Below are 18,910 nucleotides of genomic sequence, written 5' to 3'. Positions count from 1 at the left end.
CTTAAGTGATGTTTAAATGGTGGGCTTCCATAGGGAATTCTGAGGGGATTGTCCCATCGGATCTTGTTCTTCCTGATGGTCCTGCTTCATCTCTTACCTTTTCTACCTACACATCTGCTCTTAGAGAGAGGACAGAGGGACAGAATGGACCAAGAATCAGAAACCTTCCACAATGGGTGTCAACTTACTGATTTTTCTTCTATTCATCCTGGAGTTGGAAATAGAACAGTAAGAAGAGTTGAGAAGAGGCCCAGGGAGGCCTCCTAGTGAGGCATAGTGAAAAAAGCTGAGTTTACGTCTAAATCCTAGCCCTGCAACTTATATGCTGTTACTTTACTATTAACATCACAAAAAAAGGAGACAGATTTTATGTGCCTCCTGATGGAAGAATACAATAACACCTATTAAGTATTCTTGCCATCAAAACAAAAACCTGAATCCTCATCAAGCCTCTAAGTCTATAAGCCATTTATAGAAAATATAGAAGACATAGGAACATATTAGCCAGTATCATGGGAATTCAATCAGCAAAATACAGACTGTAGGAAACTGCAGGACAAACAACCTAGTATCATTAACAAATAAGCTACAAGAAGGGAGGGATTAGAATATAGATTAAGAGATACAACCTTAAATCTAAGAAACTTAAAACATGTCAATGAGTTGCTGATTTAAACAAACCATAACAAAGTGAGACAGGGTCTCACTTTGTCACCCAGGCTGGAGTGCAGTGGTGCAAACAAAGCTCACTGTAGCCTCAACCTCTGAGACTCAGGCAATCCTCTTGCCTCAGCCTCCCAAGTAGCTGAGAATACAGGACCATACCACCATGCCCGGGTGATTTTTGTATTTTTGTATTTTTTGTAGAGATAGGGTTTTGTCATGTTGTCTAGGCTGGTCACAAACTTCTGAGCTCAGCACTTTGGCCTCCCAAAGTGCTGGGATTATAGGTGTGAGCCACCATGTTCCGCCTATTATTAATTTTTAAATTCATTTCTTTCTTTTTTCTTGATGTGGGAGCTGCTTTTTTTTTTTTTTTTTTTTTGAGACAGGGTCTTGCTCTATTGCTTAGGCTGGAGTGCAGGAGCACAATCACAGCTCACTGCTCAGTAGCTGGGACCACAGACCTGCACCACCATGCCCAGCTAATTTTTCTTATTTTTTGCAGAGTGAAGGTCTCCTGTGTTGCCGGGTTTGTCTCAAAATCCTAGTCTCAGCAATCCTCCCACCTCGGCCTCCCACTGGGAGGTGTGAGCCACTGTACCCAACCCCCAACCATGTACTCTCTGATTTGTTGTAATGAATACATATTTTATTTATACTTACTTGTTTATTCATTTTTGAGACCAGGTCTTGCTCTGCTGCCTAGGCTGGCATGCAGTGGTATGATCACAGCTCAATGCAGCCTGGAATTCCTGGGGTCAAGCAATCCTCCTACCTCAGCCTCCCAGGTAGCTAGGACTACAAGCATGCGCTACCATACCTGGCTAAGTTTTGTATTTTTTTGTAGAGACAGGATCTCACTATGTTGTCCAGGCTGGTCTTAAATTCCCAGGCTCAATTGATTCTCCTGCTTTGGCCTCCCAAAGTGCTGGTATTACAGGCATGAGCCACCATGCCCAGCCAAGTAAAGGTTGTATAGAAAAATATTTTGCTCAAGCCTGTAATCCCAGCACTTTGGGAGGCCGAGACGGGCGGATCACGAGGTCAGGAGATCGAGACCATCCTGGCTAATACGGTGAAACCCCGTCTCTACTAAAAAAAATACAAAAAACTAGCCGGGCGACGAGGCGGGCGCCTGTAGTCCCAGCTACTCGGGAGGCTGAGACAGGAGAATGGCGTGAACCCAGGAGGCGGAGCTTGCAGTGAGCTGAGAGCCGGCCACTGCACTCCAGCCTGGGCGGCAGAGCAAGACTCCGTCTCAAAAAAAAAAAAAAAAAAAAAAAGAAAAATATTTTGAGGTGTGATAATGGTATTGTGGTTACATTTTAAAAGAGTTCTATTTTTAGAGATTGATAATGAATTTTTTTTTTTTTTCCTTTTGAGACAGAGTATCACTCTGTTACCCAGGCTAGAGTGCAGTGGTGCTATCTCAGCTCACTGCAACTTCTACCTCCCAGGTTCAAGCGATTCTGCTTCAGCCTCCCAAGTAGCTGGGATTACAGGCATGTGCCACCACGCCCAGCTAATTTTTGTAGTTTTAGTAGAGATGGGGTTTTACCATGTTGGCCAGGCTGGTCTCGAACTCCTGACCTCAGGCGATCTGCACGCCTTGGCCTCCCAATGTGCTGGGATTACAGGCGTGAACCACTGTGCCCAGCCTCATAATGAAATTTTTATAGATGTGTAAATGTTGTTGGAATCAAAATGGAGTCATTAGTGTTAAAAAAAAAAAAAGTCTGATAATACAGCCAGGGGAGGCTATGAAGACAGTGTTCTCATGCTTATATGCCTGGTAAGAATTATCACAAAAGACCCTATGAAAACCACAACCTTGCACAAAGGCCATCATAACCTTATACAAAAAATATTTCTGCAAGGACTTCTGCTCGGTAACTGCATGTTCAACCTTAGACTGGTGTCACCCTTATTATTGATCTTTGTAGCCAATGATAATTATTTTCAAACAATCACGTAATCCTTCTCATTTTTTCCTTTGAAAACATTTGATTTCCTTTACCTCCCTGAATACCAGCATAGTTTACTATGGTACACATATTCCCACATAAATACCTTTTTCTCTTAGACAGCCTCCCTCTTTTCGTTACTTAGGTTGACGAATGAAATGATATACCTGGAACTTGTTTCATAATAATCAAGGATAGGAGAAAGTGAGTAGGGACACAGTGAAACATGATTGCCCATGAGTGGATAAATTACGGAAGCTGAGTGATGAGTACATGTGAATTCATTATACAAGTTTATCTGCCTTTGCACATATTTGAAATATTCCATTAAAAAAAAAGTTCATCAGATCTAAGATAGTAAACCAACAACAACAAGTTTAAAAGCAAGATTCCCAGGCCCTACTCCCAGAGAACTTGCATTTAAAAATATTTCCCGGGCCGGGCGCGGTGGCTCAAGCCTGTAATCCCAGCACTTTGGGAGGCCGAGACTGGCGGATCACGAGGTCAGGAGATCGAGACCATCCTGGCTAATACGCTGAAACCCCGTCTCTACTAAAAAATACAAAAAAACTAGCCGGGCGACGAGGCGGGCGCCTGTAGTCCCAGCTACTCGGGAGGCTGAGACAGGAGAATGGCGTGAACCCGGGAGGCGGAGCTTGCAGTGAGCTGAGAGCCGGCCACAGCACTCCAGCCTGGGCGGCAGAGCAAGACTCCGTCTCAAAAAAAAAAAAAAAAAAAAAAAATATTCCCAATGATTCTGATATACACTCAGCTACCGAATTAGATGATAGCTAATAACCCATTAATATAATTTAAAAAAGTATTTTCTATATAATTCAACTAACTTGATACTTATATAGTAAAGAATTTGTGGGCCAGGTGCAGTGGCTCATGCCTGTAATCCCAGCACTTTGGGAGGCCTAGGTGGGTGGATCATGAGGTCAGGAGTTTGAGACCAGCCTGACCAACATGCTAAAACCCCGTCTCTACTAAAAATACAAAAATGAGCCAGGCGTGGTGGCGCACACCTGCAATCCCAGCTACTCAGGAGGCTGAGGCAGGAGAATTGCTTGAACCCGGGAGGCAGAGGTTGCAGTGAGCCGAGATCGTACCATTGCACTCCAGCCTGGACAACAGAGCAAGACTCCATCTCGAAAAAAATAAATAAATAAATAAATAAATAAATAAATAAATAAATAAATAACATTTCTCTGTTCCCCAAAATGACAGTCAGCAGCAAGAAAAAAGATAAATTCCTTTATTTTTAACTCTACTTTTTTTTTTTTTTTGAGATGGAGTTTCACTCTTGTCACCCAGGCTGGAGTGCAATGGCAAGATCTCTGTTCACTGCAACCTCTGCCTCCCGGGTTCAAGTGATTCTCCTGCCTCAGCCTGCCGAGTAGCTGGGATTACAGGTGCACACCACCATGCCCAGCTAATTTTTTGTATTTTTAGTAGAGGCAGGGTTTCACCATGTTGGCCAGGCTAGTCTCAAACTCCTGACCTCCGGTGATCCACCCACCTCGCCCTCCCAAAGTGTTGGGATTATAGGGGTGAGCCACTGTGCCCGGCTGGTAAATTTCTTTAGTTCACCGAGGAAGGATAAGCAGCAGATCACCCTGTAGCCCTTAACCCTAGGGGGAAGGGTGGCTTGGTGGGGATGTTTGCCAGTTCGTAGAACTTATTGTTCTTCTGCCACTCAGCCCTCTCCTTTCTTCTTCCAAGCTTCCCTCCCCTGCCCTCCAGATTACCTGTTGTTGGTAGAAGTTGTTAGCGCTTTGTTCAAATCGTTCATCTTTGGTTTCTACAGCTTTCCCCAGTTTCTGCAGCACCTAGGGATATAAGTCAGACAGGCCCTTAAGGTTATGGTCAAGTCTCTCTTACCTGTTGGCCTCATATGACCCTGGCTTCAGTCAAGAATCTGCAACCTCTGCCTCCCAGGTTCAAGCAATTCTCCTGCTTCAGCCTCCCGAGTAGCTGGGATTACAGGTGTGTACCACCACGCCCAGCTAATTTTTGTATTTTTAGTAGAGACGGGGTTTCACCATGTTGGCCAGGCTGGTCTCCAACTCCTGACCACTAATGATCCACCCGCCTTGGCCTCCCAAAGTGCTGGGATTACAGGCGTGAGCCACCACGCCTGGCCTTGAAGGGCTATACTCTTACTGGACCAACAGAATTAGGAATGTAACAAACTGCTGAAAAAACAATCCTGTTTTGTTGTTCTTTTCAAATTAGGGGTAGCTCTAGGGGGTACATAGTAGTAAGCTAGAGGATATATATTAATATAAAGCTCAGAAAAAATAAGGTATATCTGGCCAGGTGTAGTGGCTCACGCCTGTAATCCCAGCACTTTGGGAGGTCAAGGCAGGTGGATCATCTTAAGTCGGGAATTGGAGGCCAGCCCGACTAACATGGATAAACCCCGTCTCTACTAAAAATACAAAATTAGCTGGGCATGGTGGTGCATGCCTGTAATCCCAGCTACTTGGGAGGCTGAGGCAGGAGAATCGCTTGAACCTGTGAGGTGGAGGTTGCAGTGAGGCAAGATCGCGCCATTGTACTCCAGCCTGGACAACAAGAGCGAAACTCTGTCTCAAAAAAAAAAAAAAAAAGAAAAAGAAATAAGGTATATCTTTCTGAATATCACTGTTATTATTATTATTATTTTGAGACAGGGTCTTGCTCTGTTGCCCTGGCTGTAGTACAGCAGTGCAATCACAACTTACTACACCCTCACCCTCTCTGGGCTCAAGCAATCCTCCCACCTTGGCCTCCCCAGTAGCTGGGACCACATGCTCATACCACCACACCTCGCTAATTTTTAAAATTTTTCTGTAGAGACAGGGTCTCACTATGTTGCTCAGGCTGGCTGAACTCCTAGGCTTAAGTGATCCTGCTGCCTCAGCCTCCCAGCGTGCTGCAATTATAGGCATGAGCCCCCAGGCTGGCTGGTATTGTTATTAATATTTAAAGTGGGTTTTTGAGAAGGAAGGAGAGCATTATATTAAAACAAGTATTGATGAGAAAAATATAAAATGTGCATGGCTTTTAAGTAAAATGTTAGCTTTGAAGACATTTTTTACTTGAGAGACTGTTTTCAACTATAGCCATAGGTTCCTCTAGATAGATGAGGTTAGAGAGGTTAGGCAGGGACATTTCTCTCATGGGGGCTTTTGTGGAAAACTTTGAGAGGCCCCAATATAATGCATTTGAAACTCAGCTACACCTGAATGCTATCCATGTATATCGCCTCTCAACTAGAAAACCTGAGAGCCAAACCATCATACTGATGTCAGTGCGAATGCAAAAGACATGTGGATGAATAAGACCCAGTCTCTGTTCTAATAGGACACTCACTTATAAACAGGCAGTTACACGTAGTAAGAAAGCCCTGACTCTTCTGCCTATAACCCCCATCTTGGAAGGAGATACCATCATCCTGCCAAGCCCAAGTTAGAATCTCAAGAGTTGCCTTCAACTACTTTTTCATCCTTTTCATTGAATCCCTCGCCATGTCCATCTCTAGAAACCATCCTATTCCCCTGGTCTCACTGCCACAGCCTTAGTCTAGGCCCTCACCGTTTATTACCTGGCCTGCTGCAATAGGTCTACCATGTTGCCACTCCTTAAAATCTTCTAATGGTTCCCCATTCATCTGTTCAACAAATTTTTATTAAATGCCCAATATGGGCTGGGCACGGTGGCTCACGTGCCCAGCCTTGGGAGGCCGAGGCAGGCGGATCACTTGAGGTCAGGAGTTCGAGACCAACCTGGCTAACAGCATAAAACCTTGTCTCTACTAAAAATGCAAAACAAACAAACAAAAATTAGCCGGGAGTGGTGGCAGACACATGCAATTCCAGCTACTCGGGAGGCTGGGGCAGGAGAATCACTTGAGCCTAGGAGGCGGAAGTTGCAGTGAGCCAAGATTGTGCCCCTGCACTCCAGCCTGGGTGACAGAGGGAAACTTGTCTCAAAAAAAAGAAAAAAAAAAAAGTCCAATATGTATCTTGAAGTAATAGTTCAAATTCTAGCATGCATGCAGGTCCCAAGGATCGGACCCTGCATTAAGTCTCACCTCTCACACTCCTCCTTTCTGCAGGTCTCCTTCCCTAACACTTTTTTGGTTTCCTGAGTAACCCATACTGTTGCTTGTCACAGATGCTGGTCCCTCTTTCTAGAACGCCTTTCTCCACCTTGTCTGCCATGCAAGTATCTTACAAAACCCAGTTCGTACTCCATATCTTTTGTGATACTTAACCACATCCACTTCATCCCACTGATCGATTATTCACTCCCTCTCAATTACTTGCAACTTCTGTATCTTGTATACAGTTCAATTATTGTTTTATTACTATTATTATTACTATTATTTTGAGACAGAGTTTCACTCTTGTTGCCCAGGCTGGAGTGCAATGGCGTGATCTTGGCTCACCACAACCTCCGCCTCCTAGCTTCAAACAATTCTTCTGCCTTAGCCTCCCGAGTAGCTGGGATTACAGGCACGCACCACCACGCCTGGCTAATTTTGTATTTTTAGTACAGATAGGGTTTCTCCATGTTGGTTATGCTGGTCTCAAACTCCCGATCTCAGGTCATCTGCCCTCCTCGGCCTCCCAAAGTGCTGGTATCACAGGTGTGAGCCACCTTGCCCAGCCTGTTTTATTATTTCTATTTGTTTATTCTCCTAAACTATAGACTCCTTAAGGTTTAGGTACTTGCTTTGCTCATTTAGATTTCTCAGTATCCAGGAACCAGATATGTGACAATTGTAACAGGAAGGAGAGTAAGACTGATATAGGATGGGATGAATGAGTGGAGCCTTGGAGTAGGATTTTGCTAGATTGAAATAGAGTATAGGGGCTGGGCGCAGCTGCTCACGCCTGTAATTCCAATACTTTGGGAGGCCAAGGCGAGTGGATCACCTGAGGTCAGGAGTTTGAGACCAGCCTGACCAACATGGTGAAACCCTATCTCTACTAAATACAAAAAAGATTAGCTGGGCGTGGTGGTGCATGCCTGCAATCCCAGCTACTTGGGAGGCTGAAGGCAGGAGAATTGGTTAAACCTGGGAAGCAGAGGTTGCAGTGAGCTAAGATTGCGCCATTGCACTCCAGCCTGGGCAACAGAGTGAAACTCTGTCTCAAAAATAAAATGAAACAAAATAAAATAAAAAGAAATAGAGTATAAAGGGTGGGAGTAGAAAGAGGATTCCAGTTAGAGACAACAGCATCAGCAAAATCATAGGAGTACACAGCTTCACGAGCTGGTTCAGCATGGCTGTTATAGGGAGTGGTGGGGAATGAAGCTAGAAAGGGAGACAGGAGTTTCATTATGAAGGGCTTTGAATGTCATGGAAGACTGCCCAGATCTGGGGAGTGTGGCAGGTTCTGTGGAGAGACTCTGATTCATATCTCCATTCTTTTTTTTGAGACAAGTCTTGCTCTGTCGCCCAGCCTGGAGTGCAGTGATGCCATCTCAGCTCACTGCAACCTCTGCCTCACCGGTTCAAGTGATTCTCTTGCCTCAGCCTCCCAAGTAGCTGGGATTACAGGCGCCCACCACCACATCTGGCGAATTTTTGTATTTTTAGTAGAGACGGGGTTTCGCCATGTTGGCCAGGCTGGTCTTGAATTCCTGACCTCAGGTGATCTGCCCATCTCAGCCTCCCAAAGTGCTGGAATTATAGGCATGAGCCATCGTCGGCCCGCCAGTATCTCCATTCTTAATCTAGGGGGTGTGTCTCATTCCTGGAGCTCTTGCTGTAGTGGATAAGATCAAGCACACTGGAATTAGACAGATGTGGGCTCCTATCTTGGCCTTTCTACTTACTGACTGTAAGTCTTCAGGTAAGTCATTAAACCTTTTGAGCCTCAGTTTACAGAACTCCCTTTCCCTATTAGATAATATTTATCTCCTGGAGTTGTCAGGAAGATTAAATATTTTGCATGTAAATTGCCTTCTCAGAGCTGCCCTACAAAGAGCACTCAAGAGGTACTCACTGTCATTCTGTTTAGTTTTGCTCCCTTGCCTGTAAATGCTTGTATTTTTGGTTTGGCCATATCTGTTTGTGTCTGTCTCTAACTGTACCTCACTTGCCACCCAGCCCTGGATGTGCAGAGTCTGCCATCCTCCCTGGCTCCACCCTTCCCCGCTAACAAAACACTGTCCTCTACCAGAAAGTTGCAAAACCACCTTGTTTAGTGGTAAGTGCAGCTCTTAACTTCCTTTCTGCTACCCCTCCCTTCCTTTGCCCCTAATTTAGTTCTTCTTAGGTAGAGAGGATAGAAAAAACAGAAAAGAGAAAACTCAGTCTAGAGTCAATGTAGGAGATGACTGGGGCAGACCAATCTCCCCAGTCCCCAAAAGGCTCAAGGCCAAAAGACTTGGAGGGTGTGGGGTCAGGGGTGGAGGGTACTGAGAGAAACTTCCTCACCTTCCAACTCTGAAAGTGAAAAGGTGTTACCACCCTGAAACATACCCCAGTGCTCTGGGGCCAAAGTAATTTGTTGCCATAAGCAACAGGTACATGTTAGGGCACTTATACTATGTCATGGGTGTTCTTCTCAACGAAAGACCTTGAGGGAACAGGGTGTACAGATGCTAAACAGATGTTTGTTGAGATAATGAATAAATTCTACTTTTGGATCACTTCCTAATGAAAACCCATATAATGCTAATCCCTAAAATCCTGCTTTGAGAATTCTGTCCCAATTCACCTGGCCTGGCAGCTAAATTAGAATGTAGATATTTAAGGAGAACGCGCAAGAGCAAGGCAAGAAAGTAAATGTGGCAAAATGTTAACACTTGGTGAATCAGCATGAAAAATATTCCAATGTTCACTGATTATTTATAACTTTTCTGTAGATCAGGGTTGGGGTGGAAATAGAGCTTTAAAAAAATTACTACATATATCTTTGGTGGCTATAGTTCCTTACCATTGCCTCTCCCATAATCATTTATTATATTTTAGTTAATTCCCTTGATTGGGGTAATTTGCATAGGGCCTGGATATTTGATATTATAAAATTTTGCTAATATTTTCTCTTAGGTGCAGTAAATTTTTGTGGTTATGTAGGAAATTTTCTCTTTTTTTCTTTCTTTTCTTTCTTTCTTTCCTTTCTCTCTCTTTCTTTCTTTCGAGACAGAGTCTAGCTCTATCACCCAGGCTGGAGTGCAGTGGCACAATCTCAGCTTACTACAACCTTCACCTCCCAGGTTCAAGCGATTCTCCTGCCTCAGCCTCCAAGCAGCCAGGACCACAGGCACGCGCCACCATACTCAGCTAATTTTTGTATTTTTTGGTAGAGATGGGATTTTGCCACATTGGCCAGGCTGGTCTTGAACTCCTGGCCTCAGGTGATCTACCCACTTTGGCCTCACAAAAGTGCTGGGATTACAGGCATGAGCCATGACGCCTGGTCAGAAATCTTTATTTTTAGGATATATGATAAAGTAAGCTTTCCTTAAAAGGTCCTAATATACTATTTCCAGGCTTTTCTCTGACCACTCCCTGTGTTTCAGCTGAGCTGTATTTCTCACTCCAGGGTCCATGCCTTGCTTATGCTGGCATTTCTCAGCTAGAATACTCTCTGACCACTTGTCTGAAAAACTACTAATCTTCCATAATTCCTATTTCAAATTCAGCCTCCACTATAAAAGCTCTCGATTCTCCCCAATCCTTTTGTCCTCTGAATTCCCATAGACCTGCATCTCTCAGGTCAGTTATTTTATTATTATTATTATTATTTATCTTTTTAACTAGATTGTAAGCTTTTGGCAAAGCAAGAGTGTTTCTTACCCCTAAATTCCCTGCTGGGTCCAGCCCAGTACCCTGAACAAAGGAGTTTTTCTGTAAATATTTGTTGAATTTAACCCTTTGGGACTTAAGCTGAGTAGATGTCAACAGAAAAGAAGAGCAACAAAGGAGAGGTAAACAACGCCCCTTCTCAGGGGGATCTGAGAGGTTTGCCATAGAGAAATCACAAACAGATGGTGAAAGCAGTACTGTAGTTGGAAACGAGAAGATGTATCATACTAAAAACACACACACACACACACACACACAATAAAGTCAGCTTAAATTCAGTCTCATGTTGCGTTTGGGCAGGAAATCGAAAACAGACCAAGAATGTTTCATCCCTATTGTGTTTAATGGTCACCAGACCTCCACTCCCAGCTTTTCAGAGGATGCCTGAACAAAAAGTTTCTCTACTCCTGAGCTCTGCTCCTCAGAGAGGATCAGGAAGTGGGGGAGGCACAGATGTGAGTGGCTTATCAGGAACGTTGTAAAGCAGCAGCCTCAGTGAGGTTAGGATTCAGAGGCAGGACACCTGGGTTTCAGTAATATTTCTGCTACCTACCAATCTCTTTTGAGCCTTGTTTCCTTATTTCTAAAACAGAGATGTTAGTAATCTGCTTTTTTTTTTTTTTTTTTTTGAGACGGAGTCTTGCTCTGTCACCCAGGCTGGAGTGCAGTGGCCGGATCTCAGCTCACTGCAAGCTCCGCCTCCCGGGTTCCTGCCATTCTCCTGCCTCAGCCTCCCGAGTAGCTGGGACTACAGGCGCCACCACCTCGCCCGGCTAGTTTTTTGTATTTTTTAGTAGAGATGGGGTTTCACCGTGTTAGCCAGGATGGTCTCGATCTCCTGATCTCATGATCCGCCCGTCTCGGCCTCCCAAAGTGCTGGGATTACAGGCTTGAGCCACCGCGCCCGGCCAGTAATCTGCTTTTAAAGGGTTGAATAGATGAAGGGAGATGACATCGGTAGAATGTTGGCTCTGTAAAGGGAGAGATAATCACTTTCTTTCTTTTCTTTTTTTCTTTTTTTTGAGACAGAGTTTCACTTTTGTTGCCCAAGTTGGAGTGAAATGGCGCGATCTCAGCTCACCGCAACCTCTGCCTCCTGGGTTCAAGTGATTCTCCTGTCTCAGCCTCCTGAGTAGCTGGGATTACAGACATGCACCACGCCTGGCTAATTTTATATTTTTAGGAGAGACGGAGTTTCTCCATGTTGGTCAGGCTGGTCTCGAACTCCTGACCTCAGGAGATCCACCCGCCTGGGCCTCCCAAAGTGCTGGGATTACAGGTGTCAGCCACTGCACCCCGCCAATAATCACTTTCTTATATCCCTGTTTCTGGTCCATAATAGGCGCTTGATATTTGACACATATTGCTATTTGACACATTAGCTATTACTTATTACTCAGAAGATTACATCCAACTGCTTGCAGAAAAAGCAGTAAGTGTTGAAAGGAATCCTTTCATTTTAGTGCAAATTTCTCCCTCTTTATCTTGCTCTCAATAACTTCCCAAGACTCAAGGACTGGCCTCAGGCTGACTGAGCTGAGCTCCCTTCTGGCATTCCAGGCCATTCCCACCTTATCCAAGTTCAACCTCTGCCTACCCTTGTGTCTGGTCTAGATTCAGAGTATCTTGTTTTCTGCATCAACTGGGAATTCCCCATGGCAGATATGAGTTTGCTCCTCTTTCTCTACTTCCTCAGGGTTCAGGCCAGAAGAACCTGAGAGGCTGGTTCTCTCTTTGGGAAGTATTTGACTCTGAGTCAAATGTGACTCCTTTTCAATTTAGTGTTCTTACCATATTGAGTTTCATCAAGAGCATCCACCCTCTCATTTTACAGGTGCAAGATCTGAAGCCCAGAGCAGGACACTATTTAGCCAAGGTTTGGAGTCTATGCTTACAAAGGAGTGAAGGCCCAAAGCAAGGTCATAGTGTTGACAAGAGGCCAGATGAAGACAGAAGATGCAAGAGTGAAATACAATCAATTGTATGTCTTTTATTTTTATTTATTTTTTATTTATTTTTTGAGGACAGAGTCTCCCTCTGCTTGAGTGTGGTGGTGTCATCACTGCTGACTGCAGTCTTGATCTCCTAGGCTCAAGCAGTCCTCCCACCTTGGCCTCCCAAAGTGCTGGAATTACAGGAGTGAATCACTGTGCCTGGCTGGTATGTCTTTTTAAAATTACTATTATTCATGAGTGTTTTGTCTTTTAGGGCTTTTGTTTTGTTTTTCTTTCAACCACAGTGTGGCCTTCACTACCTCCAGTACCTCCTGCTCGCTCACACTGTTTCTAGCTAACCTTCCCATAGCCCGTGCTCTCAGGTCTACCAAATTTGTAAGCCTTCAGAGAGGCTGAAACTAGGATCAAGGTGAAGTTAGGGTAAGTGATTAGTAACAAAGTCTGGCAACACAAACTCTTTCCCTTTTCTTCCTCTCTTTCACATGACCTCAAATGATAGAAAAAAAACCTCCCTTCCATTGTGGTCTCTTAAAGTCAGGAGCTACATCTATATTCCATCAGTTTTCTGCTGATAAATCAACTCTGGAGAGCTGGTTGCCTTTAAGCCTTCCCAGGGCTCAAACCAGTGCTCCACCTTTAGAAGAGGGATATTTCAGTTGTTAAGCAGAGCTGTTCATCCAAATGCTTCTAAGTCCATCAGCTCTTAGAAAACCAAAACTTCTCCGTTGTAGAAGGTGGGTAGGCTTAATAAAGAGAGAGAGAAAAAAAGGCAAACTGAAACTCTATCTCAGGTCCTTCTTGTCTCTCTTCCCCCGCTCTCTCTTCTGGCTGACATGTTTTCCCAAACCGCCTTGTCTACTAGAGGGTTGGTAGGTGGAGAGCAGAGGTTCAGGTTAGAAGCAAAGAAAATATTCTGGACAGGTAGAAACAAAAATGCCATCAAAATGTGTAGAGAATGTCCCCATGATCTAGATTGCCAAGCCAAGTAATAGATGGGCTATCTAAATGCCCGTTCTGGGGCAGGGCTACCTGGCACTAACCAAGGACACACTCTGAACACAGATGTGGTTCATCACCCTGGGAGGTGTACTCCCCAACGCCAAAGGAAGGGTACAAGAAGCAGATTTGGGCTTCTGCTTACATCAGCCGAAACACCACCCAGAGGCCAGGCAGGGAGAGGTAGGGGGAGAACTATGCAAAATTATTCCAGCCTTCGGTGGGGGGTGCACGCTGGCATCCCGCTGCATCACTGTTTTTGGGGAAATTGCCCTCTGAGGAAAATTACCCTTCAATTTCATCATCTGTCAAATACCAATTTTGGATTGCTAGCACAAAACTTGATACAAAGTTTCACCGCCGTCACTTCCTTTCTTTCACCTTTTTTCTGGGTCAGCCTGAGGGTTGTCGAAGGTTCTGCCAGAGACTGTTGTCTCCCCAGCTTCCCTCATCCTTGCCCAAGATCAGGTGGCGGTCTCCGACCTCTCTCCCATCTGCCAGTTTTCATGGAAGCCCACTCCTCGCTCCCGTTTCCCTGGGAGAGCGGGAGACCCTTCTCTTCAGCCCAGGCCCTTCGGGGCCCCTGAGCGCCCTGCCCACCCCTCCTGCCCGCCTGGGCTCGGCCTCGGCTCCTATGGGCCAGATAGACGGCGAGGCCCGGCCACCTACCTTCTCCTGGGCCCTGCTGAACTTCTTCTGCACCTGCTTGGCGAAGAGGCCGGCCGCGCCGCCAGCCTTGCCCTCTGCCATTGTGCCGGCTCCCCGGGGGCCGCCGCCCTGGCTCAGCGCCCTGTGGTTTTCTGAGGCCCCCAAGGAGGAAGTGCGGGCTCCCGGCATGCCTCGCATCCGGCCCTGAGCCACTTCAGGCCGCCCCTGGCCAGCCCTGAGGCCCGCCCCGCGGCCCACCACGGTCAGCCGGAGTGGGCCGGCTCGGAGGGGCAGGGGCGGGGGCGGGGCCTGCCCTCAGGCAGCACTCGCTCGAAGCCAAGCTTCCGAGCTCCAGCCCCTGCCAAAAGCCTCGGCCTCACTGAACCAGATCCTCAGCGGTGGGCCCAGGCTCATTCGCTCTGGAAAGCCAGTTCCCATCACGCTGAGCACTGGAAAGTAACTGCAACCGCAGGGTAGAAAATGGTGTGGGTTCCACTCAGCGAGAGGACCTACCCTATCGAAAACACGTTTAGGTTTTGTGAGTATGTATGCGAGGCCGCCATGTAAAGTGCGTTTCTTGTTCCAGGTGGCGGTGTAGGCGCTAAGCCTGGAACTGGTAGGGATAGAGTGCAGAAAGCGGGCAGGACACCCGATCCTGCCTTGAAAGAAACAGGCCGGACGGACGCAGTGGTTCACGCATGTAATCCCAGCACTTTGGGAGGCCGAGGCGGGTGGATCGCCTGAGGTCAGGAGACCAGCCTGACCAATACGGTGAAACCCTGTCTCTACGAAAAATACAAAAATTAACTGGGCATGGTGGCGCACGCCTCTAGTCCCAGCTACTCGAGAGGCTGATACAAGAGAATTGTTTGAACCCGGGAGGCAGAGGTTGCAGTGAGGCGAAATCGCGGCACTGCACTCCAGCCTGGGGGGCAGAGCGACACTCCGTGTGAAAAAAAAAGAAAAAAAAAAAAAAAAAAGAAGAAAGGGAGGACCAACAAAGCTGGAGATAGAAACAGGGTAGGGGGCTAGTTCTTAGGCAAGGGAATGATCGCATTGAAAAAAGGCTGAGGAGGATAGTATGGATGCCCGTGCCGGGGATGAAGAGCAAGTTTTTCTAGTTGGAGTACAGTGTACTGGATGGATGCAGAATGTGAGAATGTGAACAGGGACAGATTGTGCAAATTGGGGTGGGGCTATTGAGATGACAACTGTTGTTTCTCTAGGGAGAAGTTCTCTAAAAAATTCCTCCCTGACCTGTTTGAGGGGATAGCTGGAGATTAGGACACTAGGCGTGGAGGAACCACATACTCAGATTTTACAGTGCAGGTAAAATTTCCTCAAGGAAGGGAAGAAGGTCAAAATAACACTTCCTAAAGAGTGGAGGGGGAAGCTGGGGGCCTGACACAAAATTAGAGGCCCTTGTATGCTATTGTGTTCCTCTTCTTTCTCCAAAACAGTCATTACTGCACTCAAGATCAACTGTGTAGCAGGCATTGCTGGGTGTTCTGAAACCAAGGATGAATAAAATGCAATCCCTGACCTTAAGATGCTTAATAAAGTCTGGCCAGGCACCATGTCTCACACCTGTAATCCCGACACTTTAGGAGGCCAGGGCAGGCAGATTGCTTGAGTCCAGGAGTTTGAAACTAGCCTGGGCAACACAGCAAGACCTTGTCTCTGCTAAAAATACAAAAATTAATTGGGCATGGTGGCACACACCTGTATTCCCAGCTATCAGGGAGGCCGAGGTGGTAGGATCACCCGAACCACGGGAGGTAGAGACTGCAGTGAACCCTGATGGTGTTGCTGCAGTGAGCCCTGATGGTGCCACAAATAAATATTAATAAATACAAATAAGTATATAAATAAAGATGCTTAAAGTCTGGAGGTGGAGATAGGTAGGTAATCAGGTGATTATAATGTAATATGTTCATTTGTAGAGATGGATACAAAATTTTCTGGCAATAGGTGATTAGGGTTTGTTTGTTTGTTTGGAGACAGGGTCTTGCTTTGTTGCCCAGGCTGGAGTGCAGCAGTGCCATCAGGGCTCACTGCAGCCTCTACCTCCCAGGCCCAAGTGATCCTCTCACCTCAGCCTTCAGAGTAGCTGGGACTAAGGTGCATGCATGCCACCACTCCTGGCTACCCAGGCTGATCTGGAACTCTTGAGCTCAAGCAATCCACCTGCCTCAGCCTCCCAAAGTGCTGGGATTACAGGTATGAACCACCGTGCCCTGCCAGGCGATTAGGGTTTATTCTGGATGTTAGCTTTGGTGATGCCCTGGAAGAGGCAGGGTGACGAAATGGAAAGTCTTGATGTTGGATGGGGAGAAGTGGGGAGAAGCATGGAGAATAGCAGTACTGCGGGAACACTGAGGGTAGATGGCAATGCTAACAGGTGTGTCACTGGCAGAAGGAGGCCAATACCTGTGTCCCTGCCAGGACTACATGGCATCCTCAGCAATGCACCCCGGCCACTGTCTCCTAAGAAATTCTGTTTAGTGCCAATATCTTGCAAACTGAAATTGATGGTCTCCAAATTATATAGTGTTAGAGAAGAAACAACCTTTAGAAGTTAATTAGATAGGGAAATTGAGTCACAGAAAGGGCTGACGACTTGCCCACAGTCACCCAGCTCCTCAGTGGTGGAACTGTGATGGCAACAGACTCAGCCTCTTATAGCACACAGAGTATTCTAGAGGCCTCTGCTGAGCCTGCCAATTCCAGGGTCTGCCTCAGCCAGTTTCTCCTTCTGTAATGTTTAATATCCTAGTCCTTTTTGTCTGGTCTTCAGTGATTGACATGAAAAACTGCTTCTCATCCTTTTTAGCCTTCCCCTTTCAGTTCCCCCTTTGCTTTCTCATAGGCCACTCTAACAGACTGAGCCCTGGCCCTGCAGGATACAGCAGAATTATCAGTTTCCCAGTTCTCTGTGGTTTATAGAACCCTGGATCCGGTTGCCTATTTTAGTCCCAGCCTTGAAGTGCTGATTCACACTTAGCTTCAGGCCCTATGTTGTCTCTTCCTTTCTGTTCTGCCTCTTCCCCTCAACCCTTTCCTTTCTTTGTTTAGTATTTTCTCTTCTGTCCTTTTTTCTATTCTTAGCTCTCCAGTCTCCTTTTTTTTTTGAGACAGAATCTCACTCTGTTGCCCAGGCTGGAATGCAGTGGCGCAATCTTGGCTCACTGCAGCCTCCACCTCCCAGGCCCAAGCGATTTTCTCCAGTCTCCTTTCTAATTTGTCACTTTCATAGTCTGCTGGTATCTGCCCTGCCTCCTAATCTTACACTTCTATCTCTGGTGTATCCTAGTAGTTGCCATCACCCAGAAACTTGGAGTGGGCACTCGTTTTAGGCACTAAAGGGGAAAACAGAAGAAGGATGAACCCACGGTCTACCTGGGAATGTTAGGGCACATTCAGTCACTCAGGAACTTTTTTTATTTGTTTGTTTTGAGACAGAGTCTTGCTTTGTTGCCCAGGCTAGAGTGCAGTGGCACGATCTCGGCTCACTGCAACCTCCGCCTCCTGGATTCAAGTTTTCCTGCCTCAGCCTCTTTTTTTTTTTTTTTGAGACGAAGTCTGGCTGTGTCGCCCAGGCTGGAGTGCAGTGGCGCGATCTCGGCTCACTGCCAGCTCCGCCTCCCGGGTTCATGCCATTCTCCCGCCTCAGCCTCCGAGTAGCTGGGACTACAGGCGCCCGCCACCACGCCCGGCTAATTTTTTGTATTTTTAGCAGAGACGGGGTTTCACCATGTTAGCCAAGATGGTCTCGATCTCCTGACCTTGTGATCCGCCCGCCTCAGCCTCCCAAAGTGCTGGGATTACAGGCTTGAGCCACCGCGCCCAGCAACCTCAGCCTCTTGAGTAGCTGGGATTATAGGTGCCTGCCACTACGCCCAGCTAATTTTTGTATTTTTAGTAGAGACGGGGATTCACCATCTTGGCCAGGGTGGTCTCGAACTCCTGACCTCGTGATCCACCCACCTCGGCCTCCCAAAGCGCTGAGATTACAGGCGTGAGCCACCGCAACCAGCCTACTCGGGAACTTTTTTTTTTTGAGATGGTCTTTCACTCTTGTTGCCCAGGCTGGAGTGCAATGGTGCAATCTTGGCTCACTGCAACCTCCACCTCCCGGGTTCAAGCGATTCTCCTGCCTCAGTCTCCTGAGTAGCTGGAATTATAGGCGCCCACCACCACACCCAGCTAATTTTTGTATTTTTTTTAGTAGAGACGGGGTTTCACTATGTTGGCCAGGCTGGTCACGAACTTCTGACCTCGGGTGATCCACCCACCTCAGCCTCCCAAAGTGCTGGGATTACAGGCATGAGCCACTGCATCCGGCCCACTTGGGAACTTTTTAAAGCACTCTGTGCCTTCGAATATAGTAAATATCCACAGGAATAGGGCAGATGGACAGATTAGTGGACAGGTAGATCCTAAAGTAACCCAAAATGTATAACATAAAACTACTCCCACTGGGTTTGTGTTGTAGACTGGTAGAGGTAGCAGCAAAGGGAAGACCCTGCACACAGATGTGGTGAAATCCAACTTGGATCCTATAACTGCATTTCTTCCAAATCAGTGGTCCCCAACTTTTTTGGCACCAGGGACCAGTTTCATGGAAGACAATTTTCCACGAACCAGGGTGGGGGATGGTTTCGAGATGATTCAAGGGCATTGTATTTATTGTGTACATTGTAATATATAGTGAACTAATTTACAACCCACTACAATGTAGAATCAGTGGGAGCCCTGAGCTTGTTTTCCTGCAGCTAGACGGTCCTGTCTGGAGGTGATGGGAGACAGTGACTGATGATCAGGCATAGGGACCCCTGCTCTGGAGGGCTTAATTACAAATAGACACAGTA

The 18,910-nt window shown here is 46.4% G+C and overlaps 1 protein-coding gene across 2 annotated transcripts in view; it reads right to left on the bottom strand.

Annotated features, from left to right (window-relative positions):
• BIN2 (bridging integrator 2) overlaps positions 1–14,232 on the bottom strand; it is a 43,383-nt gene extending 29,151 nt beyond the window's left edge. For both annotated transcript variants that reach the window (XM_010385315.2, XM_030938966.1), the window contains exons 1-2: positions 14,061–14,232; positions 4,379–4,459 (exon numbers count right to left, since the gene is read on the bottom strand). In XM_010385315.2, the coding sequence (XP_010383617.2) occupies positions 4,379–4,459; positions 14,061–14,228 (249 nt within the window). In that variant the 5' untranslated portion in view covers positions 14,229–14,232. The remainder of the gene's footprint in view (positions 1–4,378; positions 4,460–14,060) is intronic.
• Positions 14,233–18,910: the final 4,678 nt, after the last annotated feature.

The sequence above is a fragment of the Rhinopithecus roxellana genome, chromosome 10 (genome assembly GCF_007565055.1).
Source record: "Rhinopithecus roxellana isolate Shanxi Qingling chromosome 10, ASM756505v1, whole genome shotgun sequence".
In the NCBI taxonomy this organism is placed as follows: domain Eukaryota; kingdom Metazoa; phylum Chordata; class Mammalia; order Primates; family Cercopithecidae; genus Rhinopithecus; species Rhinopithecus roxellana.
The sequence above is the reverse complement of the archived record's forward strand: the minus strand, read 5'-3'. Positions and strand labels throughout refer to the sequence as shown.